Source organism: Nycticebus coucang, chromosome 4 (assembly GCF_027406575.1).
Source record: "Nycticebus coucang isolate mNycCou1 chromosome 4, mNycCou1.pri, whole genome shotgun sequence".
Lineage (NCBI taxonomy): Eukaryota > Metazoa > Chordata > Mammalia > Primates > Lorisidae > Nycticebus > Nycticebus coucang.
This window is the reverse complement of record NC_069783.1, coordinates 84,373,764-84,390,822: the sequence shown is the minus strand read 5'-3', so window position 1 is coordinate 84,390,822 and position 17,059 is coordinate 84,373,764. Positions and strand designations below refer to the sequence as shown.

The window sequence follows — 17,059 nt, the reverse complement described above, 5'->3', positions numbered from 1 at the left end:
AGCCTGGGCAACAGAGTGAGACACTGTCTCAAAAAACAAACAAACAAAAAGTAGTCTTGCCAGTGGAATTTGAATCTACCAAAGATGTGACTGTGAGGACAGGAAAACATATTTTGGGGATATATATATCTGCTTAAGACTGTCCATTACCGGGGATGCCCATACTGTGTGTGTGGGTACACACGTGCACGTGGGAGGGGGTACAAGTCTGCATGCTTGTGTCTACATGAGAACACTAGTTGCTATACGGAGGGGGAAGCTGGAAAAGGAAAGGCAAGCATGAACTTACTTATTCATATACACACACATGTGTACATACACACACACACACACATTTCTGGCACATCCTGTAACCCATATTAGTAGCTCTAGATCACTTTCCCACCAGAGACCTAAGCCCATTCAAATCAGTGGCTCTCAACCTTGCCTGCCCATATAAATTACTTGGGGAGCTTGTAAAAATCCCAATGATCAAGCCATACCCCCGATCAATACATCAGAATTTCTGGAGATGGGACTTTGGCATTAATAATCACATCAATACTTAATAACCTCCTCAGGTGATTCCAGTGTCCTGCCAGAGATGAGTACGCCTCTGCATAGATAACCTTTCTCCTCCTGCCTTGCTCAGAAAACTTCTATTTGGGCTGGGCATGGTGGCTCACACCTATAATCCTAGCCCTGTGGGAGGCTGAGGGGTGAACTGCTTGAGCTCAAAGTTCGAGACCAGCCTGAGAAAGAGCAAGATTCTGTCTCTATGAAAAATTAGCCTGGTGCTGTGATGGGCACCTGCAGGCCTAGCTACTTGGAAGGCTGAGACAGGAGGATCACTTGAGCCCAGGAGTTTGAGGTCTAGGCTGATGCCATGGCACTCTACCCTGAGTAACAGAGTGACACTCTGCCTCAGAAAAAAAGGATGAAAGAAAACTTTTTGTTTGTTTGAGATAGAGTCTCACTATGTTGCCCTCAGTAGAGTGCTGTGGCATCACAGCTCAAAACAACCTCAAACTCTTGGGCTTAAGCAATTTCTCTTAGCCTCCCAAGTAGCTGGGACTACAGGCGCCCACCACAATGCCCGGCTATTTTTTGTTGCAGTTGTCAGTATCGTTTAGCTGGCCTGGGCTGGGTTTGAACCTGCCACCCTCGGTGTATATGGCTGGCACCTTAACCACTGTGCTATGGGCAACGAGCCAAAAACTTCTACTCAAACTTCAAGACCTAACTCCTATGGCCCCTTTCCAGGAAAGCCCTTCCTTAATCCCCTCACCCCCCAAGGCAGAAATAGTTCTTTCCTTCCTGAAGCTCCCAGCAACACTAGTCATCCAGTTGTATCACAATTACTTGTTTGTCTGCCTGTGTGTCCCACCCCCTGTGTAGAACCAGGAGCTCTGATGACATGCACTCTGTTAGACCATCTCTCCATTCCCAGGGCTTTGTTTAATGTCTGACATGTAGCTGGTGATCAATAGATGCTTCAAAATGAAAAGGAAGTAATGAATACTATGAGGAGATGGATGGGAAGGGGAGGCCATGGTTATTTCTAAGTGTCAGGGGCGTAGGTCTGCTCACTGGCAGAGGATGGTGGTATGCCACCCTTTAGCAACAGAAGGGGCCCTCTGTTGCCAACAGCTTGATGCTGGTTGGTTCACATTTCTTGCTTCCCTAGGAAATGCCACCAGGGTTACTCAGAGGTTCAGAGGGACAACCTAGTGGTGCTGTTATCCATGTCTGGGGTCCCAGGGGGGCTGACCCTTCCTGTCTCCTCTTGGCCCCATTCCAAGCCTGCTGTGTCCAGCCTGCTTCTAGGGCACCTTTGCTCTGAGGAACACTCGGAGCAGTCTCAGTCCCCTGCTTCTGGGCCAGCACGGGGATCAAGGGACAGCCCACACGTGTTGGTCCTTGGTAAAGGACCAAGCCTTAGAAACACTAGTGCAAAAGGAGATGGCTCCCTACAGCTGGCCAGCCCCAACCCCCACCCAGGAATCTAAGAGGTAGACAAAGAGCAAGACACCAGGTGAAACCAAAGACAATACTGTGCGTGCTGCATGGCTGAAGCCTCTGGACCCCATCCTTCCCCCACTCCTTGGGCAGCCCTGACCCTTGGCCTTGACAGTGCTCTCCCATTTCTTACCTTATAACCCCTCACCATCCTCAGCGGCTTTTCATTGTCCTTATCTTAGATAGGCATACTGAGGTGGAGTGACGAGATAAGGCCACACAAGACATTGGACTGGGACTGTCAAGGGGCTGGAAATGGTTTGAGAGCACAGGATTTGAAGTGAGGCCATCCTGTCACTTGCTAGCCTTATCTCTTTGAGTCCTCAATTTCCTCATCTGCATAATGGGATTAATAATAGAGGTCCCTTCTCATGAATTCATGGTACATATTAAGTGAGGTGTGAAGCAGAGAGGCCTGGTCCTTAGTCCAGGCCAAGGCCATGGTGGGCGCCCCCTCCACTTCCTTCCACACACACATACACACTCTTACTCTCACACGCACACTGCCTACTCCTGAAGGGCTCTCAACCTCCAGGTAGAGGCCAACCACCTCCTTCACACCTCCCCAGCTCATCACCAGCTTAAGTCCTGGTCACCCAGAGAGTCCACTCAACACAAACAGGTATTTTCTTTAGATGTTGAGGCTTTTACTTCAATTTGAAGCAGATGATTGAGCACAGATGTGAACAGCTTTGGCCTTCGAGCACAAGGAAGGAGCAGGCCTGGGCTTTGTACATGCCCCTCCCCACATACTGACCCATGCCCTGTCCCCTCCTCCTTTGGCCCCTCCTGCACAACCTGTGGCAGACACTGGCTGCCAAGTGGGGTGCCGTCTCGTTTGCCCAGCCATGAGGGTGGGCCCTGGCAAGAAGTGGCAGCTGGGGGAGCAAGGACCCTTGGGCAGTGCCCTGGGGCAAGTCCTCAGGTGGGGATGGGGTCATATTGCTTCCTTCTGCCCTTACTCCCTTCCCATGAGGCTCAGGGGGGAACAATGGGAATCAAGCCCCAGTGCCCAGGCAGCCTGTGGGTGGGAGAGAGGGGCAGGGACTTCAGGCCCTACTCCCACCGTTCCCAAAGACCCCCAGGCTCCCTATCCCAGCCTTCAGGCTTATCTTGCACCTAAATGGTGCATGACCTGGTGCAGAGTGCACCAGGTCTGGGTCACGGGCTTCCAGAGGTCACTTGGCCATCCCTTCCATAAGTTCCTTATGGAATTGCTGTCTTGTCCTTGGCTTGACACGGGACTTGGGCCATAGGAGAGGCAGAATTCAGAACAATGGTGTGGCTTTTCACTTTGGGGTTTCACACCCCATTTTCTTCAGGTCTCTGTTGAATCTTTGGCAATGGATTTCTGCAGCCAGACAGTGGGCCCCGCAGGAGGAAGGCAAAGTGCACAGTAACCTTGGAGTGGTGTGGCAGGGTGAGGGTGGAGGGCCAGAGGGAGGCAGGCATGCTCCTGTCTGACCTTGAGAGGCAGTGGGCTGAGCATCTGGAGGTATCTTGGAAAAGACGACCAGGCTAGACTTGGCGAGCTCACCTTCTCCTCAGGCCTGACTGGACAGAGGGCCCACAGCAGCGTCCTCAGTCTAGTCCATGGCCAGTCACTCCTGAAAGAAATGACCAGCCATTAGAAGCAGCCCCTATCCATCTTGATTCCTGTTTCCAGAAGGCCAACCAGTACCAGGTGCGGGCACCCACAGCACAGACTCTCACTTAATCCTTGCAGCTGCCCCAGAGGGGCTTGTATGGCCCAGAGGAGACTTTACCTTCATGAGTTCCGTAAGTGGCAAGGTCAGGATTCAAACCCAGGACTGGCTGTCTGCAGAGCCCACACTGTCCACTTCTCCCTGCATGTCCATTTCAGAGCCCCTGATGTTTTTGATGGTTTGAGGAAATGAGTAGGCCTCCAGAAGCTCAGGGACACCTGGTACTTACAGCATTACCCCAGGGTGCACCTCTGAGAGATCTCAGAGTCAGGCCTGTCCCCACCCTGGGGTGCAGGGCTCCTCTGCAGGCTGGTGGGCCCCCAGTGGAATGGCTGTCTGTGGCTCCTTGGCCCCTACACTGTTCCCACAATAGCACTATACAAGGAGACACAAGTTGCACTGCATTCACCTGCAGGCTGGGTGATCTGAGACAAGTCACTTAACTTCTCTGGGCCTCGGTTTCCTCATCTGTAAAATGGCATGGCCAGAGCATATCAATTTCAAGCTTTCTTTTGAGCAGTACAATGAAGTCTATGGAACCCTAACACAGAAAACAGATAAACATGGGTCTATTTGGGGCAGTGGGGTAAGGAGACACAGAGAGGGAGACCCAGAGTCCAGATAGATTCCCTTCAACAAAGAGCCTGACATCTCTGAGACTCCATAGTGCTAAGGACCATGGTATGAAAACTGCTAGGTAAGACCTTCTTTAAGTTTCTTGTAGCCCTGACCTGTGGAATCTTTACTCTGGCAGCAGAACTCGATATTGCACTAGATAAAACTGGCCACAACTAAGGGTTTGACTTGTCACCAGGAAGGGACAGGAGATGGGAGCTGCTTTAGCCTTCTGAGTAGTCAGAGCCAGTGGGGAGACTCTGTGAGGGCTCCAAGACCATGCAGAAGATGAAAAGGAGATCCCATAGTCCCTTGACCTGGTGCAGCATTCACCCAACAAAGCTGCTCCAACTGCTTCTCTTTTTGTATGTGCCAACCCTGAACCAGCAGCTAATAGTTATTTTTAAAGCAAAGCATCTGCCAGGTACCTCCAACATGCTAGGGAGCGCTCTGACACCCCCATCTCAAGGGTGAGCCATCCCAGGCACAGAGAAGGCCATGCTAGCGGCAGCCAGCACCAGGATTTGAATCCAGATCGGCAGTGTTCATTCTACCACACAGAGGCTGTTCTTGCTGAGACACAGGCTTGGAGAACAGGGCTGGAGCCAAACCACAATGTTGGAGGGCTGCTAACCACAAGCCCTGGTGAGCCTCGCAGGCTGGGGTGACCAGCCAAGATGCAAGGCTGGGGCAAGGCTGCAAGTGGGGTCTGAGAAGGGCAAGGGAGCTGGGCCAGGGAGAGGGAGTGCTGCTCTCCAGCTAATAGCAGCTGAGAAGGGAGACAAGGAAAAGTGAAGGCGGGAGCGCCTTAATGTGGTGAACCCCAGGCTCACATGCTCCAAGCCCACTGGGCAAGGCTGGCCCCAGCAGGAATCTGCTTTGTGTTACTGAGTCTGAAGAGGAGGATTAAGAAGCGGAAAGGAAACCCGTGGGGATGGCACTGGGTCTGTGGTCCATGGGGTGATTTACAGCCCGCGTCATCCTGGCGCTGGCAGCCTGGGCGGGCCACGGACTGGGCCCCCAAGTGCCTTTCTTGTTCAGCCTGCCTGCCTGTGGTCAGGAGAAGGAGTGGCAGGCTGCGTAGCTGGAGCCATGCTACTGGTCGTACCACAGAGACCACTGGGGCAGCCTGGGCCCAGCCCCAAGCCCTCTGCCGGCCCTTAGACCCTGCTAAAGCTGCGGCTACCACCCAAGATTAAGGGAAATGGGGGTTTCTCTCAATGAGGCCTGACTCCAAGTCTCGGTCCCCCCTTGTGCTGGTGTCTACACTGGGTCTCCATTCCTACTACCCACCTCCCCAGGAATCCCAGCATATGTATCACCCATGCAAGGAAGTCTTACGTCAAATGCAATGTGATGGGGACAATATCAGGGAACATATGTGCTAGGACCCTCTCTGCAATTAAGCAGCTGGGTGCCCTCGAGTAACTCATTCTCCCTCCCTGTGCTTCAAGTCCCTCACTTGTACAGTGGGCGGTTAGCATTCACACCAGCCAGGTGAGGTATAAAACCACAGACCTCGCTTTCATCTTGGAAAGTCACTATGTATATTAGCATATTAAAGGCTCTGAAAAGTCCTGAAGTGAAGAAATCCAGGTGGCTTTATTTACCCAGTTTTTCCCAACTGATCTGACCACTTAATAGCGACTGCATTGTGAGGAGCAGAAATTCACTTCAATTGTCCAGTAAAAGGAAGCTTATTCAGGCTACAAAAGGGCATTTCACAGCAGCCAGGAGGAAGGTCTCAGGAAAGGAAGAAAAGAGCTGAGCAAGGCCCGTGACTACCCTCTAGGTGCCACCAGTGACAGCACTGGGCCCTAGGCAGGTAGCTGCTTCTTCCCTGCCTGATTGGCTCAGCTCTCAGCATGCCAATCCCAAGGCCCAGGGGAGGAAGCCGGCTGGTCCTGACTAAGTCAGATTTCTTCCCCTACTCCAGTCAGCTGTGACAGAAGGATGGGAGACCAATGTGCCAATGACACCCCTTAATAGGGGACTACGTTGGGGGATAATGCGGGGAAGACAACCGCACCACAGAACCCCTCTCACATAACGCCCAGCAACATCCTGTCTCCATCCTGTGTGAGGAGCACAGTGTACGGGGGTTGCGCCCCTCCAGCTCTGGCCTTTTGTGGGTTCTTTGTGTGTCTGCCGCAGGCCGAGGCTCTGGACATGGCTTATTCCCTGGCTCACTATTCTCAGAGCCACCTCTGCCACAGAAGATGTCCTTCAAACAGGTTCTGCTACTAAAGTAAACTTTGAGAACACTTAGATGAGATGGCCTTGTGGGTCCTTTTTGGCTAGTCCCACATGCTGAATCAAACTGAGGTGATTTGGTCAGTGTGGCAAAGTGGCTGAGTAGGTCACAATCAGAAATCACCTTTTCATCTGTTCACTTGTCCCACAGTAGCATCTCAATAAACACTTGTTGAACCAGTGGATAACCAGTCCCAGTCACAGGCCGTTTTACTTACCATAGCTTTTATAGACCGCGGAATGCTTTTCCTATTTCAAAAGTAATGTTGGAACATTCCTGTAAATGTGTTCTGTCTATTTTTTAGGGGAATTTTTTTAGTAGTTGTTATGAACTCCGAAACAATTTTGCGTCTTTTTTCCTTTTGTTCATTTCTAGTTTTTTTATTTCTAACTATGTCTCCTCTGCATACTAAGCTTGTCTCTGGCTTTATGTACATTGTTTTCCTCTTGTGATCACTTCTGTATACCACAGGTAATTTTATCACTTTGAGGAAATTGAAAAGATGATTTTGTCTACTTTCTAAGTTATTTTACCTTTTAAATTGATTGTCAGTCCATGAAGCCTGCTTTACCTACTTAACCACTTTTCATTATTTTCAAATTATACATTTTTATGTATTTAGTCCATTGAAATACTGCCTTCTACATACATGTAGAAAAAAGAACATTCAATGGGATTGAGATCCTAACAGTTGTTTGTTTTTTGGCCTGTCCTAAAAAAGTGGTCAGATTTCAAATGGATTTTTGTTGTTGTTGGTTTGTTTTTTTTTGCAGTTTTTAGCCGGGGCTGGGTTTGAACCCACCACCTCTGGCATATGGGGCCGGTGCCCTACTCCTTTGAGCCACAGGCGCTGCCCTTTCAAATGTTATCTTAAAACTAAAATATGAAACAAAAGCAGAGAGGGCATGCAAGAAATACTTTTCAAAAACCACATTTATTAAGCATTATTTTGCCTTTCATTTATAAGTACACCAATATGTGAGCTAGAAAGGGGGTTACACATTTGGCTCAGAATGCTGCTCTTGACTCACACTGAGTTTATCTTGGCCCTAAAGCCATCTGTGGCCCAGTTAATCTCTCCAAGCCTCAGTTTCCTCATCTTTAAAAGTCATAATATCTACCTTCTGGGTTAGTTGCAAAGACTCAATGAGACGATCGAGCCACAACCTCAGCAGGGCCTGGCGCACGGCAGAAGACCTGAAGACATTGGCTTAAGTTCTTGAAAAGGGGAGCTGGGTCCTGAGTTTCACTAACTGCTATTTGATATGTCAAGTGGCATCACAGGCTGGAAAGCCTGAAAACAACCAGAAACCAACTGTTATCTTGACCAGTTCACTTTCAACCAATTCTTTTTAAAAACTAAGTACAATTTTTAAAATTGCATAGATAGTGTCTGTCAACTGACAGATGGATAAACAAAACGTGGACTATCCATACAATGGAAGGGTATTTGGCCCTAAGAAGGGAGAAAACGCTGATTGATATACAGGACACCACGGAAGAGCCTTGTAAGTATCAGGCTAACTGAAAGAAGCCAAGTGACAACAAACCACATATTCCACGATTCCATTCACATGAAATGTCCATGACAGGGAAGTCTGTAGAAACAGAAAGATTAGTGGTTGCATAGGGCCAGGGATAAGAAGTCAGCTAAAAGCTATGGGTTTCTTTTTGGGGTGATGAAAATAAATGTTCTAAAATTGACTGTGGCGATGGTTGCACTTTATCTGTGAATATACTAAACACAATATGGGTGAGCTACATTTTAATAAAGCTGTTAAAATTTTATTTACATGGAGGTTAATTATGGAAAAATTAGAAGAAAAAAATTTCAATCACCTCAAACTCTCCGCCAAAAAAGAACTGCTGATAACATTTGGATGACTACTGTTCACATGCTATTCCTTCACGTAGACAGACATACTGAGTGTTTTATGAAAGTGGAATTATTTTGTGCAAACATTGTAAGCTGGTGTTTGTGTTTTCTTTAACACTCAAGCCCACACAGCCTTGTACTTGACATCTCCAAGGGCCTGGCTTTGCAGAAGTTATTCTGGGCACAGGCACTGAGCTTCCGGCCTCCAAACTTCCCAGGGAACTGGAAGCAGGTATGGACCAGTCCTCCCCTAGCGCCTCCCACCCGCCTGGCCTGGGCGCCACAGGTGACAGGCAGGAAATTTATGAGCAGTTGGAGTTGGTCGCTACTTGTCAGGGGTGGGAGTGTGAATCAAGGATCATGCTGTGTCCAGGCTGGGAGGGTCCTCAGAGGTCCTGGTGTCTTAAGAGTTTCAAAGTTATGGCCAGAACCTCCAGTAAGCCAGGAGAGTTGGCCTGGGGCCCATGAAGTGGGAAGAAAATTCATTTATTCAATGTCTTATTAGTTCCTGCGAGGTGCCAGCTCTGTGCTGGGCAGTGGGGTCCAAAGCCCTGCCCTGGGCAGCTTGCAGTCTAACCCTGGGGAAAATCTGGGAACCACTGTCAACAGTCAGTACCATTGATTCTGCCCAGTCCTTTTTGTGTTCCTCAAGGTTGATCACCAGAGAGGACAGCATTGCCATAGGCTCCCAGGTAGAACAGCTACCCTGAAGGCTGGGAGCACAGGCGGGGCCTGTGGTCAAACCCCTCATTCATTGAGGTCAGGGGGTATGTTCACATCTCAGAGTCAGTTAGTGATGGGCAAGACACTGCTACTAGTAAGAAACGTCTGTCATATCAGGCGATGTGCAGGATGGCAGCAGGTAACCTGGGGGGCCCCTTCCTATGCTAAGATTCTAGAGGTGGGGCGGTGCCTGTGGCTCACAGGGTAGGGCGCCAGCCCCATATACTGAGGATGGCAGGTTTGAACCTGGCCCCTGCCAAACTGCAACAAAAAAATAGCCATGCATTGTGGCAGGCATCTATAGTCCTAGTCCCCAGCTACTCAGGAGGCTAAGGCAAGAGAATCGCCTAAGCCCAAGAACTGGAGGTTGCTGTGAGCTATGACCTTATAGCCCTTTACCACGGGCAACAAAGTGAGACTCTGTCTCTAAAAAAAACAAAAAAGGATTCTAGAGGTGAAGCTGGTACCTTAGGCAAGCATTTTGAGTAACACCCCCCACCCCCGCCGTAGACCCGCACTGTTGCAGAGCCTGCTTGGAGTCTGCCCGCCCCCTGGAATATAGGCTCCAGTGGGCGGGGGTCTGCCAATTGTGTTCCTGCTGCCTCCCAATCCAGGACAAGAAGGGTTTGCTCAAGTTCAACTGATTATCCCACCAGCCCACCCCACAGCAAGCTGAAGCACTTTACCCAACTCTTCCTACATCCCTTCGGGCCGTGAATTATTGTCAGTGTGACTACCATGGTCCCTTGCCCACCCGCAAGCCTCCTCCACGAGTACCCTTTGTCCTCCCAGGGCCTGGGAACAGAAGTGAGTGCCTCAGAGCCACCACTTACTGAGGGTAGTCGAGTGCCTGGCACCTCACCATGCTCCTTTGCATGTGCTGTCTCAGACAGTCCCCGGGAGACGCCCATTGCTGCTTCCGTTTTGCAGATAAGGAAATGGAGGCCTAAGTGGGTGCCTCACTTGCCCTGGGCCACATTGCTAGGATGCAGCAGAGCAAGGCAGATCCCTTGACCCCTAGAGACCGTGGTTTCTTCACCAGCAGACAGAACCAGCAGTCCCCCCAAGCCATCTACCCAGCCACCACCTCCTCGGTTCTAAGAAAATCTTGGCCTTCAACTCTTGGAACCAAAGGGAAGGTGGCAGGTAGCAGGAGGGCTGGCACCCCCAGAGCCAAGGCCAGAGCTCCAAAGGCCCATCAGGCCTGCAGGGGACAGCCACGCCGCCGAGCAGACGCCTTCTCGGGCTGCAGGCCACTTTCTGGCTGCCGAGCTATTTCTCTCCCTGTGCTCTGCCTGTGTGTCTCTGTGCCAACTCCTTCTTGGCCTCTTCTTTGTTTGTCTCTCCATGTCCATCAGTCTATGTGTCATTCTGTCCCCCACCCCCAACCCACCCCACGCTCAGCGTAGGCATGTGGGGGTCAAGCTGGCCCAGGCAGCTGTTGCAGCTTCCCATCTGCTTCCGTCCTGTGACGCTGTCCTGCCACCCCACTCAGCTACACGCCTGCTCCTCCAGACCCCAGCAGCTCCAAGGCCCAAGGCCTCCCCACAGCCAGAAGAGGCACGCAGGCCAGAGGGGGCCAGAAAGCTGGAGAGATGAGTGGCCCAGTGGCCAACCTCGCACAGACACCCCCCCACACACACACCCCTAACCCCAGTACAGACAGTCCCCATCAAGCCTGTCTGTCCCAGGCTAGGAACTGCTGTCATCATTCAGTGCCTCTCCTCCCAGGTCCTTACTGCAAAGTGACAGCAGGGGGTGATGGGCACCAACCACACACCAACCACACATGACAAGTCAAGTCATGCCAAAGTGCTGGCCAGTGAGCCCTCACAAAGATAATCCTGTGTCTCCAGGAGGCTCCCAGGAGGGAGCCTAGCTGTGAATATTTCCAGATCAGTGGGGGCATCTGGGTGAGGGGGGCTTGGGGAGGTCATGTGCCCTTTGAGTAGCCCAAATAATCCAACAATTTCAGCAAAAATAGTGTGTAAACCATGCAGACAGATGCAGTTTTAAGATGAGAAAACACCTCCCCTTGTCCTTCCCCTAGCTAGATTCTAGAGCCACCTCAGCATCCAGCGGGAAGTGGGGACATCTCTGATCAGGGCTCTTTACTCTCACACATACACACACGCATACACATCTGTGCACATCCACACCCACTGACCGACAACACAGCATGTTGGATCAGGGCCCGCTATGGTGTCAGATGGCCACTGTTTGATTACTGACTTCCCCAGTCTACCAGCTGGTGACCGGGAGCGTAACCTTTCTGGGTCTCGGTTTCTTCGCCTATAAAATGGTAATAACAGTATCTACTGCATGAGCTTGTCAGAAAGATTAAAAAACACAATCAGAGCAAAGCCAAGCACTCAATGCTTGGCAGTTACAGGTCAGAGCACATATGCATGTGTGCACGTCCCCAGAACCCCACTTTCCCATCATCAACTCGAACCAGGAACTGCACCTCCACTTCAGGCCACCAGGCCTGCCTCACACAGCACTGAGGGTCCGCTGGCTGAAAACACCTCGTTCCCTCATGCTTCCATCCCTCCACACGCCCAGTGAATGTTCACTGAGTGTTTACACTACACCAGGCTCCACTGGAGCCTCTGGGGACCCAGCAGTAAACAACACAGACAAGAAGCCCAGCCCTCCCCGCTCCACCACCTTAGGAGAACTAGCCCTTCCACAGAAGTGAACTTCCCTAGAGAAAGGAAGCCTCATGTTTTCTGTGCCAAAACAGCTTGGACAGGCCCTTTCCCAATAATTGATGCACTTCCCTACATTCTCAGTCAGACGTTACTGAATGTACTTCAGCTTCCTCTTGACAACTCAAGGTCAAGCCCATGAACATCAGTCTACATACAACTCCAGGGTCCCTGAGGCTTGTGGGGCCCTCCGTCCTGACACTAAGTGGCCCTAGGCTCTTGGCTCTTCTGAGCCTGTGGTTTCTCCCTGGTCTGTGATTTTGCTGGCTGTGATTCTGGGTGCTATCTTTGCACCTGCCCCAGGACCTGGCTCCCCACCCCTGCCTCCTGCCTGCAAAGGTTGTTTCTGTCCAGCAGTTCTGATCTGAGACTCTGAGAGTCAAGCTTCAAGGAACTGTGCACAGACTAAATTAGCAGGTTTTTAAAGAAGAGCCCCGGGGCATCCTCCTCTGAATTTTTATGCATGGCCTTTGGGTCATTTAGCTCTGAATTCCAAAGTGTGAGGCCCGTCTCTTTTGTTCTCCAAAGTTCCAAAGTGACCCCAGCACCTAGAACAGTGGCTGACACAGAGGAGGTGATCCTCAGCAAAACCTTGTGCATGGTGACCACAGTGACAGGAGGTGATCCTCAGCAATACCTTGTGTGTGTATGGTGACCACAGTGACAGGAGGTGACCCTCGTAATACCTATGTGTGTATGGTGACCACAGTGACAGGAGGTGATCCTCAGCAATACCTTGTGTGTCTGGTGACCTCAGTGATAGGAGGTGACCCTCAGTAATACCTGTGTGTGTATGGTGACCGCAGTGACAGGAGGTGACCCTCAGTAATACCTGTGTGTGTATGGTGACCACAGTGACAGGAGGTGATCCTCAGCAATACCTTGTGTGTGTATGGTGACCACAGTGACAGGAGGTGACCCTCAGCAACAGCTTGCTGCAGCGCTGCAGATTCAGGTTGGGTTCTGGGCCGCATACTTCCTGGGGCTGCTTGGCTCTGCCTGGCCCTGCCACTGAGGAGCCAACTCTAAGGGCTCCTGACTGCCCCTGTGGGGCTGTTTTGAAGCCCTTGAAGACCACCAGGTGGGAACTGGCCCCCCAAGCAGGAGACCCTCCATCTGATCCTGACAGATGGCACCTGTGGACCCACCAGCACCCCTATGCACATGTAGGCAAGCACACACAAGCAGACGTGCACACACAGCAGGTGACAGAGGGACATACATGTCACCCTCTGTCTGGACATGCTGTTGAGTCCTCAGTGGGCTGCTCTCTAAGTCCCTGGCAGGGGAGAAGGTGCCCAGGGTCCCTCTGCCCACCTCCCTGAGGGGCCAGCAGCATCTCCAGTAATGCTGCTGGTGCGTGCAGTGCCTCCAGCCGGCAAAACCCTTTCACAACTATCCTTTCTTCAAATGCTTCTCACCCACACATCTATATTTTTAATCCATGTTTTATGGGAAAGTGAAGCTTATTTGAGGCAAGGGCCTGAGGTTACAGAGCTCACAGGAGCTGAGCTAAGACTCAGATCTGTGTCCCTAGCCCCAAGCCCCTTTCCCCACGCTGCCAGACTGCCCCTGCAGCTCACACCCTCTCCCCGTGAGGGCAGAGGACATGGGATGGTGGTGGCCTGGGTCCAGGGGCACTGGTCTCAGAGAGTGTGATAAGCCTGCCTCATCTCTCTCCAGTGGTTAATAATCAAATGCCAGAAGGTTACAGGATTCAAGAAAGCAATGGGCATGAGAAGTCTGTGCAAACTGTAAAGCACTGCACACAGACAAGAGGTCACAGTGGCCTGACCTGGTCACCTATGGTCTGCAAACCTTAGTAACATCAACTGAAAATAAGGTTAGCAGCAACCATTATGCAGGGCTGTGGTGCATACTGGTAAGCTCAGGGAAGTGGCATTCTGACATTGTGGTTAAGGTTATGACATTGATTAGCCCACCTTGTCACAAATCAAGGTCAACCCTCCAGGTGTGTGCCATGCAGCTATTTATTCTGCAGACCTTCCAGCTGACATACCCTGACATTTTTCTCAGGTTCAAAGGGAACATCCCTTCTTTCAGGGAAGGTAGGGGATTTCTGGGCATAACTGACTGCCCTCATGAGAAGAAACACTCTTCGCAGCATGGCCCCTGTCCTGACTTCAGATGCAGCTTGAAGATGAAGTGCTTGGTGCTTTGGCAGCCACTGTGTAGCCATGAGGCAAAGACCAGAAGAAGCCTGAAATCAGAGCCAGGGCATAGCGGCCCCTTTTCAGATTTCTAAACTATGAAAAACTCAAGCCCCTGTTAGTTCAAGCTGCGTTTTTTGAGGGGTTTCTGTTACTTAAAACTCAAAGTTTTCCTTACTAATTCAAGGGAACAAGGGTATCAGCCCAGCAGTGCTGATGGAGCCCAGGGGCCTAAAGCCCCCAGTTAATCCATTCCTAGAGGCCTTGAGTTCATCAGCACAGAATACTCAACCCTAGTTGTGTGGATTTTAGTGGAAGAAATGGTGTGTCATTATTTGAGGATCTACTATGGGACACAAAGATGAAGGAACTCATAGTCTAGCTAGAGACACAGGCACTAAACCAGCATTGTGTAACACAGAATGGGATGTAATGTTATATCACATAATATATCATACAATATACCACTAAAAATACAATGCAACATAATAACACGAAACAAAATATAGCACATAATAGAGTATCACATCCTATAACATTTGGTATCATTACTTTAGTACGTCGCATCACGCTCTCCCCAAGTGGATCATACATATTCCTGCAGTATGGGCATGGTGGTGGCTTGCTCAGGGACCCTGAGGAGGAGGCTGGGGTAGGGGTCAGGGAGAGCTTCCAGGAGAGGCAAAGCCTTCTAGAATGAGTGGGAGTTACCCAGACAGGGGAGAAGGGCATTCCAGGCAGAAGGAACAGCATGAGCACAAAGGCCAAAAATAGCTGCTTTGGGCAAGGAGTTCCATGCTGCTGGCTCAGGCCAGGTCATTTGGGGGGACTGTCAGGTGTCTTATTGAGTCTGACCTCATCCCTTGGCCTGTAGGGAGCCCCAAGGGGTCCTGAGCAGGGATGGTGTCAGGTGGTCCGACTGGCTTTGGGCAGAGCTGCTGAGAGGGGCTCTTGTGGGAATGATGAGCCTGAGCAGCTGGACAGTAGGTAAGCCCAAGTGGCTGTGAATTCTGGGGAATAGGCAGGAAGTCTTACAGGAGGGTGTTGGTGTTAATGCCAGGGCTACAGAGAGATAGCCTTGTAGCCTTCAGGAATACAGAGGGTCCTGACCTTGCCCTTTGGAAATATTTATCCTCAGACCGCAAGCAAGGCAGGGGTTTCTGGTCTGCTGGGGCAGGGAGAAAGAGAATGACCTACTTGAGGATAGACAGGGAGCCAGGGCCTGCTGACACGCTCTGTCCTAGGTCCTTCACTGTGCCAGGTGTAGGGCTCAAGACTGTGCAGTGGGCAGGGCAGCCTAGTTCTCTCCCCGAACCCCTTGTCCTCTGAAAGCCTCAAGTCTCAAAAGCAATTTCTGGCCACTAGTCTGACTCCACATCGTCCCTAGGGGACCAGAGTCAGTGGCCACTCCTCTTTCCCCAGGACCTCCTTCCCTCTGGCCCCATGGGGTTCAATTTCTCAGGCAGGAGATATGGAGAGAAATCAGAGTTTGCCAAATGATTTCACACCATTTATGTCACTCATCCTTGAACAGACCCAGGAGACAGCTAGGCAGGCTCCTGGAGTTTAAGACACCTGAGCACCCAGCTACTCAGCCCCTAAAGGCAGAGCTGAGACCAGCTCCAAAGTCCAGACCAGACACCTGTCCACACAGGCCACAGTGGGGAGGGAGGCCCCCATGGGTCCACGCTGAGCCCTTCAGATGGAGAGATTAATGGCCCTGAAATTGTGGTAAACATAAATATTTGGTCCTGTCAGAGCTGCTGTCTCTCCAACTGGAACTGAGAGGAAGGCAGAGAAGAGGGCAGGAGAAATGAGGTGTGAGGGGTTGAATAAAGTGCAGATGAACTGCAAAACGCCCTCCAAAGCCCAAATCTAAGGCTTGTGAAAGGCTGGCCACCCACAGCAACGTCAGTGATGGGCTTATTCCACTGTTGGTTGTGAGGGGCTACCAGGGCTTCTGGGTCTAATGGGAAAATGGGTGCAAGGAATTGAGAAAGGAAAAAGAAAACCTCCACCCCTGCCTCTGTGTCCCACCTTAGCAATCACATCACCTCCACCTGATACCTAGCACGCGAGGCTTGACTCGGCTCCTCCTTCAGGGTCCAAAGAGGTGTGAGCAAGTCAGCCAGGCCTTGCTCTTCTCTCCTTTCCTCTCCAGGGCTGGCGTCCCAGCTGCCAACCCTGCCCTAGGACCCCACAGCCCCCAGACAGGCCACCCGGTGACTGCTCCCAGGAGGTGCCCAGATTCCTGGCTGACATTTCCCAGAAGCCTTTGGCAGCAGCAGCAGCAGCAGCCGGTTCTTAAAAAAGGCTTCATGTCATGCTGCAATCAGCTGCAGGGCCCAGGCACTGGGGTATTTATGAAGGCAACTGTCCTCCCAGAGCATCTCTGTGCTGCTCTCTGATGAACTGGTGGGGGGTCTCTGCATGGTCTCTGGTGTCCCTGACCCTCTCCCTGGACAGACATCATTCATATTTGCACACTCAGAGTGATGGGCAGAATGGCTCTGCTGTGGCGCTACTTATCTAGAGCTGCACAACTGATGTGCCCTCCCAGACACCTTCTCACTGGCCTGTCCCCTCCTGCAAGGTCCTAGGGAAAGTCACTGTTACCATCCCCTGTTAACAGCTTTGAGAAAGAAAAAGTTCAGCATCGTCCAGAACTGAAGAGGTGGACTTCAGACTCCTTAGAGGAGGAAGAAAAGTCACACTAGTGTGAGAAGAGGAAGAAACAACATTAAAAGAAAACAGGGGGAAAAAATAAAAACCAGAGATAAAAAGTCAACAGAAAACAGCGGCGCCTGAGAAACAAGAATTCCAGCCGCCAACTTTTACAGCGTCCAGCCCTGTTATTCATAACTGAGTTTCCTCTCTCACAAAGAACCTTTTGCATGGTTTTCCCTGCTGCCTCCAAACCAGCTGCTCGCACTGTTGTATCCTGAGTGATGATGAGGCTCTGAAAGGGTTTTTTGGGAACAGATGGCCAGGGGAGAGCTGGGGAA

General features: G+C 51.0%; 1 protein-coding gene across 1 annotated transcript in view; it reads right to left on the bottom strand.

Moving 5' to 3' along the window:
• Nucleotides 1-985: 985 nt before the first annotated feature.
• ATOH8 (atonal bHLH transcription factor 8) overlaps nt 986-17,059 on the bottom strand; it is a 34,695-nt gene continuing 18,621 nt past the window's right edge. The window contains exon 3 of the mRNA XM_053586817.1: nt 986-3,605. Within this exon, the coding sequence (XP_053442792.1) occupies nt 3,600-3,605 (6 nt within the window). The 3' untranslated portion in view covers nt 986-3,599. The remainder of the gene's footprint in view (nt 3,606-17,059) is intronic.